Genomic DNA, 11623 nt, shown 5'->3' on the forward strand with positions numbered 1-11623 from the left:
TTCTGTCATTTGGTTGAATCAAACAACAAAAGACAGAAAATCTACTCTTAACTAAATCACTTTTGTAACTTTATTAAGAAGAAATATATACTTAATTAACACAGTGAATGTAGTGTTTTTTATATTTTGGATTATTCAATGTAGGTAGCGTTTCTTATTTATTTGTTCTACTGTAGTTTTTTGTCCTATAACTTGTAATTAGTTTCTTATTCTTTTTTTAATCGCAGACTTTACTTGTCTTCAGGGAGCTTGAGTTTCTTTTCTTTTTTTATTAATTTAGGCTATTATTTGTTTTTTTATTAAACAGTGAATGGTGACAAGAAATGTGAAATTTGCGGTTTGTTTACGAGCATAGCAGTGCACACACATGGTTGTGGTACTCTTGTGAATGCACAATTTTTTTATATATATATATTATATTTTTTGATATATTAATGATGTCTGAGCTTAGAACATGTCAGTTACTTTGCTGTCTATGTAGGTCAGAAAGCTCTCAGATTTTATAAAAAATTCTTAATCTGTGTTGTGAAGATGAAGGAAAGGTCTTACAGGTTTGAAACGACATGAGAGTGAGTAATTAATGACAGTATTTCAATCTATCCCTTTAAGATACTAAAATGCATCTTTTAGGTGTAAATAAGGTACAAAGGCATCTTTCCAAAGGATACTACCGCAGTTTCAGCTTTTGTACCCTTTTTCTGAGAGTCTAGATTTGCATTTCCTAATGAAAACGGATGCATTCATAGTAGGCAAAGAATAGTGTTAACATTTTGGCAAGTTCAGGATTTATGCCTCGGCTCTGCTGTTGTCATGACATGGAGAGCACGTCTTGTTTGTGTGGTAATGATGGGGCTGTTAAGTTATTGACATCCATAAAAAGAGTGTTTACCTTAGACGACCTGTGATTATAGGAATGAATGTACTTAGTGTGTCTGCGCACACTGCCTGTTTACCAAATAATCTCTGTTCACATACTAAATAACTCATAGACAGACAGACAGATTCGTAGAGACACAGAACCAAACATATTAATATTACTTATATACGTTACGCTATTATCGTTAATATTGTTTTTATATTTTTGCCAAACTATGCAACTCCACAACATTTTAAACATTTTAAACCCCGGTGTGTTTTTGAGAACAAATTTATAGATGCATATAGTGATGTCGTTTGCACTGGAGTTATTTTGCAACCATTGTTACTGTAAATATTGTTTAATGCTGTTGCAGCTCTAATGGGAAGTCAGTGACGTGGGCCCAGAATGAGTGCAGTTCCAAAGGTGGCCACCTGTGGCAGCGTCTCTCCTTCCACATTAAAAAGCGCGAAAGTAACCAGATGGCCGTTATCAAACCTTTCTCCAAAACGTCTGAGGGACGCTATTGCGGAGGCAGTGACATCAACACGGACAACAGCAACAACAAGATGCTCTATGAGGTCACCGAAGCGGAGGAGCGCTACCCCATCACCTACCGGCCCCAAACACCCTCACCGATCAGCACCGTGACCCAGAGAGCGAGCATTGCATTATCACAGAGCGCTGGCGCCGCTGACTCCCAGGTCATGAGTGTCTCTACATACATGTGTCCGGCTCCGCATCGCAGTAACGGTGGTGGAACTGCATCGCAGGGCTCTCTGATGGAGCAGATTAGCTGCGTGGTTAACCGCTTCACAGCTAACATCAGCGAGCTCAACAGCATGATGCTCACCAGTTCTCCTCCAGGAGGCGCTGTGGGTTTGTCCACCAGTGCATCTGCACACGCTCAATCTGTCGAGCCCTGCTGTCCTCCGGCCTACCGCCTATCCCGAGAAATTTCCATGCCGACTACCATGACCACTTATGCCGAAATCCAGCCCCTCCCACCGGTGGAGTCCAATGTGTGTTGCTCCGCTCCTCCCTGCCCCCTTTCCAGTTCGTCACGACTCAAAACTTCGCCCACGACCGGTGGGAAGGAGCTAAAGGTGGGTGTGTCCTCAGCTCTGGAGTCACCGCCCAATCAGCAGGAGTTTGAGGAGCTGCTAGCGCTGACTCCGCCCTCCCCGTTCAGGGACTCTGTCGGGTCAGGTAGCGGATCGCCCAGTTCTCCTGCTTCGGATACTGAAACATCCGCTCTTCCGCCCATCACAAAATACGAGTGCCTGGTGCTCCGACACTACAGCCAGAGTTCGTCTTCGTTATGAGGACAAAAAATGGAAGAATGGAGCACCGATTGGCGTAATTCACGTAGGTCGGAGACGGACACTGCTTGGGTGTGTGTGTTTACATGTTCTCACCTTTGGACCAATGCAAAACAAGATTTTCCTCCCTGCAAAGGAATATCTCCAACATCAGACCTGCAGTAGAATCACAATAGTGTCTAATCGTTCGTCTAGTTAGCATTCCCTTGGTCTATTTTGGTAGTGGCCTTAAACAAACATGGCTTTCATCTAATTAGTGCTGTTTCTATGAGCACTAAAATATGTTGTGCCCCCAGCAGGACAGGGGTGAACGAACACCCAACCTGGGACGTTCCCGCACACGGACATTACGAACCTTTTGCTATGTTCATCGTCAAACAATGAGATTATTAAGGGCTGGAAAAAGGCAAGGCAGCAACAGGAAAAGCCTGTATAATTACATATTGCATAATCTTTAGCTCGCACACTCGTACTCGATTGCTGGTGTGCTGTAATAATTGAAGAGTGCGAGGTGATGTCCCCGATGCTTTCTGAAATTCAAACGCAATCTTTGAACAAAGTGCTTTGTTTGATGTACCACAGGACAGCGTGAGAGAACAAACAAAACGTCCATAATTTTCTCTTCTCCTTTTTCTCTCTCTTCTATCCTTATTCTTCCAGTATTCTGCCTTTTTCAGAAAAAGAATATATGGGTGAATCTCATGAAACCTGTTAAGATTATATTTCAAGTAGTTCATTCATTCATTCTATAATAAATAAATTGCATATAGAAAACTAAATTTATGTTTTAATTCACTTTTCAATAATTCATAATTATTTTAATATTCGGACATTATTTAAAAATAAATGGAAAAAACTGCAGTGGTCTTAAAATATGCTTAACATCCTGTAGGTAAAATATTTATTTATTTATTTTAAATTGGTTTATTTATTTATTTATTACAGAACACATATTAGATTTATTACATTTAAAAAATAACAGATTTGTAAAAAAAAAAAAAAAAGAAAACAGATTTTTTATTTATCTATTCAATTTATTTATAAAAATGCACACATTCATTCACTCACTCAGTCATATCTATTTATTATTATAAGTTATTAAAGTCAACATGGAACAAAAATGCACCCTACTTACTTTCTTAATACAGATTTCTGGTGTTATTTTAAACCCTTAATCTGTGCACATTATTCAAATGTAAAATAACTTGGTCCACCTCTGAAATTATGTAGTACAGATGATCACATTAAAGAAGTAAATTGGGCTGCAAATGATGTTTCATGTTAACTTTAAATTATACTTTCCTCCAGCAGAATGGCTTTTTATGTAATTTTAAAGATATATCTATCTAAAGTTCTATATATAGTTCTATCTAAATCATTCTATCTTTTAAGTTTTGAATCATAAAGAATGAGTTATGAGCCATTCTAACCATTTTGATTGATCATTCCTATCGATTGTGTAAATATCAAGGGCATGCACACAGCAACAAGTTTAGTAAAGTTTTAACAGTGACTTATAGTTGAACCTGAACAAAAGCAGTAATTTTACACAGATTACATGAGGACAGAATAACAGAAGATTTAGAGTCTAAAGATGTCTTTTCTTACCATTCCCTTGTGTACAGAATGTGCTTAGATGAATGTGAGGCTACTCAAGTGTCTAGCAATTATATGCTGAACAAAAAAGTGAAATTTACAAATAATATTTATCTTAATAGAGCTTTTAGCGCCAAAGGGGGGAGGGGAGGTGAGGGGATGGGCTGAAATGTGTTTTTCCCAACATAATGATATGAATCGTTTTTATGGTGAGAGTTTATATATATATATATATATATATATATATATATATAATATATATATATATATAATACAAATGTACGAGACTTTGGGACTCAAAGCAATACAACCATACGCATATACAAAGCACATCGGCTTTAGACAGTATTTGCGTTTACACCAGTATTTAACATAAGTATATGACGGTAAATCATGATGGTCACTTGTAGACAGGCTCCTAACCAGGCACAAATAAAGCATGAAAGCTTATGTTTGCCACAAGAAAAATAAATAAATAAATAAATAAAATGTAACTGTGATTTATTTATTTTTTTATCACACAATTCAGGTTTTTCTCACAATTATGAGTTTATATCGCAAATTTCTGATTTTTTTTTTTTTTTTTGCATTCTGTGAAAAAAATTATAACTGCGTGATATAATTTCAGAATAGTGAGATAAAGACAAACACAATTCAAATAAAATAAAAAGACAGGATTCTCTGTGATGGATACTCAGAACTCCACCAAAAAAGCATGATTTGCGAGATGTAGACTTGGAACTCAAACAAAAAAAGTCAGAATTGCGAAATATAACTCAGAATTCCTAGAAAAAAGTCAGAATTGTGAAATGTAAATTCAGCATTCCGACAAAAAAGTAAATTGCGAGATGTTAACTGAGAATTCTGAGGGAAAAAATTGAATTGAGAAATTTAAAATTAGACTTCTACGAAAAAACGAATTGCGAGATGTAGACTCGGAACGCAGACAAAAAAGTCAGAATTGTGAGGAAAAAAATTTGAATTGCGAGATGTAGTCTTGGAACTCCAACAAAAAAAGTCAGAATTGTGAAATGTAAACTCAGTATTCCAATGAAAATGTAAATTGCGAGATGTAAACTAAGAATTCTGAGGAAAAAAATAGAATTGCGAGATGTAGACTGGGAACGCAGACAAAAAAAGTCAGAATTGTGATATGTGACTTGGAATTCCAAGAAAAAAGTCAGAATTGTGAAATGTAAACTCAGTATTCCAACAAAAATGTAAATTGCGAGATGTAAACTCAGAATTCTGAGGGAAAATTTTTAATTGTGAGATGTAGACTTGGAACTCAGACAAAAAAAGTCAGAATTACGAAATCTAATTTGGAATTACAAGAAAAAAAGTTATAATTGTGAAATGTAAATTCAGAATTCCAACAAATATGTAAATTGTGAGACCTAAACTCAGAATTCTGAGGAGAAAATTTGAATTGCGAGATGTAGACTTGGAACGCAGACAAAAAAAAAGTCAGAATTGCGAGATCTAATTTGGAATTCCAACAAATATATAAATTGTGATATGTAAACTCAGAATTCAGAGGAACAATTTTGAATTGCAAGATGTAGACTTGGAACTCCATCAAAAAAAGTCAGAATTGTGAGATGTCACTTGGACCAAAAAAAGTCAGAATTGTGAGATGTAACTCGGAATTCCAAGATGTAGACTTGAAACTCTGACAAAAACAGTCAGAATTCTGAGATGTAACTCGAAATTCAGAGAAAAAAAGTCAGAATTGCAAGATTTAAATTCAGAATTCCAAAAAAAAAAAAAAAAAAAAAATCTGAATTGTGAGATGTAAATTTACAGTTATACTTTTTTAGACAGAAAATCACAATATATTTTCCATTTTTATTTAGGGGTGGAAAAAGTAATAAAATGATCTCTTCAGGTAAGTCTGAACTTTCTATTTCTGCTGTGTTATGACATCTCCAAAAATTCTATGATGCATAGTAAAAGTAACCTTTTATGATTATGCAGAAGAAAAATTGTTTGTCGTTGGAAACTTGTCACTTTGTGCCTGGTTACGACAGTGTTAGCAGAACGGACCGCTGATGTAATCTAACAGAGAAAGTGCAACTGTGTTTTCTATTTATCGTTCTATTTATCGTATCATAAAGTTTAGAAGAATGCAGTTTTAAAATTTCATCACACCGCCATCTTAGTAAATAACTATTTCCTCAGAGAAAATAAGCATATTTCATCCTTTCTCTTTGTTTACTTTTCTAACATATATCAGGGTCATATACTGAATCATAAATCTGTGTAATATGCCAAATGATCTATTACATGTGTGTCATTTGGTAATAGGCTTTAGTGTTTTTGCTGCAGGTACACAGGAACAGCCGGAGAGATTATTCAGATTTATTGCGGTACATTAGAAAGCAGCTGTAGTATGTCAGGAAAGGCTTAAATTTCATTCGGCGAGATCAAAAACATGATGCTTGAAAGACCCGGTGAAATATTAATAAGTCTGCCCCAGAAGGCGATCTCTCCTTTTCCTTCATTTCTGTTTGCAAGTTTCTCTTCATTTAGTGAGTTTATGAACATGACAGATACATTTGGTGCATTTATAGGAGCTCTGGGTTGAATGTCAATGTTGGTGCCTATAGTAGACTCACACTGATGTTTACATTTTGCTTCATAATCATGCTTGCTGGTGGTGAAATGCGATCATTTAGCGTTCGGGCTACAGAACGTGGTCACTTTGAATGTGTCACGCAGGTTCATGACCGAAGGATACAAATGACTCTGTGACTCCATCTCAATTGCTAACATCATTTTGTGTTTTGTTTTTGTGGTTCTCTGCTCTCAAGTGATCGGTATATTTTTGTCATATCTATAACTATATATTGGGACTTGTGTTTGCTGGTTCTCTGGTGTAGAGATTCTGTAGGATGTTGATCATCATCGACGTGGAACTGCAGATGACTTTTGTGGACATTTGTTGATATTCCAGTTTCTTGCAGTTTTGTGGGGAAAATAAAATTGTGAGAAAATGCTTACAGCTGTGTAAAAACATTTCCCTTTTTCTTGACATGGAAAATGTTGTGGTGTAGTATGAGACCTTTCCAATCTTTATTAAAAACATGGAATTAATCTAGTCTCTGAGAATTAATGACTTTGTTGAGACAACTTTTGCTGAAATTTGTGCTGAAATCTGATTGGTGAAAGTGATATTTTAGTATCACTAATAGCTATTACAGTTATTTATATACATATACACACACACAATAAAAATTTTTGTTAAAGTTTTAATAATGTTGTTGTGCGTTTTTGCATTTTATTTATTTTTATTTAATTTTCATTATTTTATTTAATGCTATATAATTGGGTTCCATGTGTAACAAAGGTTCAGAAAAATAAATTGCTCATTATTAGTTAATGTTAGTTAATGCATTAACAAATGACCTTATTGTAAAGAGTCAGCATTTATTTAAATTAATTTTTAATTTCAGTTTTAGTTATTTTAGTAGTTCAAGTTAAAAAAGACTTGACAAAATGCCAAAAATGCTACCTTGGCATGTTGTTTTTTATTTTGTATTTTTATGTTTATTAAATAAGTGTACATTGTATTTGCAGTTAATGTTTATTTCAATTAATGATATGAGTTAAACCATTTTTTTTACAATTTTATGCTTAAGTTAATAAATATAAAGTAAGTTAATCAATATATAGTGTACATTTTAAAATTTATTTAGACTAAAATGTAAAAAAAAAAACATTTATTGTATACTTCTGTTAAAATGTATTTTAATTCATAAAATAAGTTTACAGTTAATTTTGGTTAAGGTTTATTTCAAACAATTTTTTTTTTTTTTTTAGGTTTAGTTAATAACGGATTGGAGGTAAATACATTTATACATTTGGCAAATGCTTTTATCCAAAGCAACTTACTGTGTATTCAAGACATCTATATTACCATCCATTCCATATTGAGCCAATGACCCTAACTCTACAGTTTGAGATACTGTAACACTGGTTAATGGTCACGTTTGAGCAAATTAACATCAATAAGTCAAAGTTACTATATTATTTGATAATCAAACAATGTGTATAGCTTTAAATCATCTTCTGTACAGGAAATGTGGATTGCAGTTTTGTTAATTTACATGTCACCTTCCCTCTTATGGACCAAAATCAGAGATATTTCACTTTGTATGGGTCAGAATAAGTTACCAAATGCAAATCTGCTGCAGTTTTAATCTGTTATTATTGGCTGACAGGTTTATTAAGACACTGCTGAATAATGCCTGTTATTGTACTTCGCCGTATCAGAGCTCAAAGCCACCAGCCTCCACAATAAGCCTCATTCATCACACACAAGCAGAATGAATTTGTGTGTGAATTGTTCATGCAACCATTTTTACGTAAATTGTTGCATTGACTTGCATTCGACAATTTGCGTAAGAATAGTTTCAGTTCGACAGACTGATGAACATATGAATGAAAGTGCGTCAGTATTATTTTCCATCACTCAAATGTCTTGCTCTCATAGCTTGTGTACTGTAGAAGTGGGCGGCAGTTTCCATTATGCAGTTTTCATTCTCTATTAAAGACTCTTCGAACAAGCTTGGCATCTTAAAAACCCCTGCTAGTGTACCTCAATTTAGATTTGTTTTCCCACTCAGACTTGACAAATCTAAAGCATTCATGAGAACCATAAATAAAACTAAATGCAGAGAGAAAGTGGAGGACATTGTTTGAAAAATCTCTCTCTGTGGAGAAGGATTGATAATGTGTTGATGTGAAGGCCGTCGCCTGCAGCCATTCGAAAAGTTTCAACACTATCAATGGATTTAAGCTTTATGAAAACAGATATTATTCACATATGTTACCGCCCAGACCTTTAGATGGGACACTCATCTGGCTTTGGGCGGAATGTAAAAAAAATACACATGGAAAACAAGCTACAATAGCTACGTTTCCATCCAAAGTTGTGAATTTTACTTCAGGCATGAAGCATATGCAAATAAAGCACCGTTAAACTGCAACATAAACCTGATACACTGGCAGCAAATATCTTTAAGAAAAAGGTCATTCGCTTCGCCGCTGATAGTCTCATGGGACATACAGCATCGTGTGCTACAGGTGTCCGAAATTCTAATGTCCCATCGCGCAAAGTCACAAAACTTTTTTTGATGTGCATCACAGAATTTATTCGGTAAATGTGTTTCCATCGAAGTTTATGTGCATTTTTTCTTATTCTATAAAAATTGGATTAAAAATAGCACGTTTAGAATTTGTGTGCATCTTCGCATTTCCATTTAGTGGTTTTTTATGAGTTATCCCAAAATGTGCATTAAAATAGGTGGATGGAAATATAGCTACTGTAAGAAAAAAGATTAATTTGAAGAGTTAACTTTAAGAGCTGAAGAGTTAATTTTCTGTTCCACTAACATTGCTGAATGGAATTGCAATTTTCTACTCCATCCGTTTCACTCAGGTGATGCACAAGAGACATTTTTAGCAACTAATATATTTGCTATTTTGAAGAATTGTCATGTAGCAAAGGTCTTTTCCTCAAAAGCGCTGTGCTGCAAACCTGCTGCATGAACACTTTCCCCCAGAGCTTTTGTTTCTCACTCTCGGACAGGATGGAGATTGTATCTCAGCAACTCTAGTTCACAGTCTCAGCCCATGAGACCTTTATTACACCAGCAGACCAGCACTGTGCTCCATCATTTCAGCTGTGTGTTTCACTTTCAAGCTCATTTATCAGCACTACACACACACACACGCGGCAGGTTCATGTGAGTGAGCATGTGACTGAACATACAAAGCAAGAGAGGTAACAGTATGTTCAAAATATAGTATTGCACAGTGTATACTGTATTATGACCTCATTACATTAACTAAGCAAGTTACATTCTTTGCATTTTTTTTATTACAAAAGCTATTAGCTTTTAGAAAAACAAAATAGTCTAGACAGAGATGTCAAAAACCATTGCTAATATTGCTTTCTGGTTTATGCTAGAAATTTCACTAGAAATACATTGCAACAAAAAAAAAAGTATATTTTGAGAACATTTTGAATATCTACTTATAAATTTCACATTTACTGTAATTCAACATGTTACTGTTTCTTTGTAACTGTCTGTAAAATTTACTAGCAATTTCTGTGTGAAAATTGTTTCTACACCATTTTTGTCCTGTGCAGTAGATCAAGTCTCTATGGAAGACTTTTAATTAATTTTGACCTTTTATCTCACAATTTAGATTCTTATTCTTGCGATTCTGAGTTATATATCACAGTTATGACTTTTTCTCACAGTTTTGTTTTTGCCATAGAATAAAAAAAGGTAAATGTGACTTTTTCCCACAATTATTTTGCAATTGCTATTTTTTTGCAATTGATATCTCTCTTTTTTTTTTTCAGAATTGCAAGTTTACAAGTCTTAGATCTGAAGTCAGAATAGTCAGAATTCAATTTTAAGTCAGAATTGTAAGAAACAATCAAAGTTTGGTTTGAAAAAAAAAGACAATTAACGAAATGAACGTTTTATTTCGTGATGAGAACAAGCTTCCACAAGTCTCTGTCTAGGGTTGTTCAGTGCACATATTGACAGATGCATACAGAATACTTGCATACAAACAAAATAATATACTAATGCATACTGTACTGCATGCTATCTTACGAGTTGGGGTAAGATGCATGTGTATTTTAAAACTGTACTGAGTGACAGCAGATGGCGAGCTTATGTAATTGCGTGTGGGCGAGAGCAACCAACAGCAATGTGTTTGAATTCAAGACCCCCAGATCACATCATTCAAACACACACACAGCATGAAAATGTGTGGTGATTATACTAATAACATATGAAACCACTCTAGAAGCGCACACACACACACACACACACACAGTTGTCTATCTGAAGTGCCCTCTCACTCAAAGCTCCTCCATTTGAGCATATCATGTAATGCTTTTGCATTTGTCTTACAGACTACTTCCTGTCTCGTCTGTGTGATTTTACTTGTACTATGTGCTCATCTGTAATGTTAGCAGAACGTTACTGACTGATAATAATGGCTTTGCTTGCTACCACACTACTATTTCTGCAGTGCACATACACTGACTGAAAATAAATGTAATTTTTAAATTTGACAACTTTTTATCTACTCTAAAATGTGCAAATTATTAGTATACCTTAAACTTGTAATATGTTCCCTTACTGTACTACTATGAATCTTTGGTAACTTTTTACTTGAAGGCTTTATATATAGTGCATTATAAAACTACTTTTAATGCATTAGTTATGTATTGTTATGCACATTATCATGCATTGAACAATCTAATTTATCATTCTAGCTAATACACCATTACACCATTGACAATATAATGCATTAAAATACATAACATGAGAATCTAACGCATTTAAACTGGTTACAGTGATTTATGAAAATAGATATTATGTAAATGTAATGTAAAAGTATTACATTTACAAAAATGTGCAGTATAGAATGGAGCACACTGCATTGGGAATCCCACAATGCAATGTATATTCTGTAGCTTAAACTCCTATTTCAGTGAATGAAACAGAGATGACATCTATTTCATCTTATTTTTTGGTTGCCAAACTGCCAAATGTTAAGATACATAATCTAAACGAGCAAGATAATATCATATGACAATGTTCTTTATTGGTATTGATGGTGAAGAACCTTCAACATCCATGGAACTTTCTATAAACCTTTCTATAGCAGAAAAAGTGTCATTAGTGTCAGCGATACAATGACTGAAACAATTCTGGAAGATGAAACCCTGGTGCTGCACCAGGAATCCAAATAAAACAGCTGTTTTAAAGTGGATGCACTCAAACTCTCACTTCCTTCTGTTTCTCACTGTCTTCCT

At 34.6% G+C, this 11623-nt stretch overlaps 1 protein-coding gene across 2 annotated transcripts in view; it reads left to right on the forward strand.

The window, feature by feature from the left end:
- The window catches only part of LOC127972938 (metabotropic glutamate receptor 5-like), a 49943-nt gene extending 43073 nt beyond the window's left edge, over nucleotides 1–6870 (forward strand). For both annotated transcript variants that reach the window (XM_052576948.1, XM_052576947.1), the window contains exon 9: nucleotides 1233–6870. In XM_052576948.1, coding sequence (XP_052432908.1) covers nucleotides 1233–2181 — 949 coding nt within the window. In that variant the 3' untranslated portion in view covers nucleotides 2182–6870. The remainder of the gene's footprint in view (nucleotides 1–1232) is intronic.
- Nucleotides 6871–11623: the final 4753 nt, after the last annotated feature.

Source organism: Carassius gibelio, chromosome B15, assembly GCF_023724105.1.
Source record: "Carassius gibelio isolate Cgi1373 ecotype wild population from Czech Republic chromosome B15, carGib1.2-hapl.c, whole genome shotgun sequence".
In the NCBI taxonomy this organism is placed as follows: Eukaryota; Metazoa; Chordata; class Actinopteri; order Cypriniformes; family Cyprinidae; genus Carassius; species Carassius gibelio.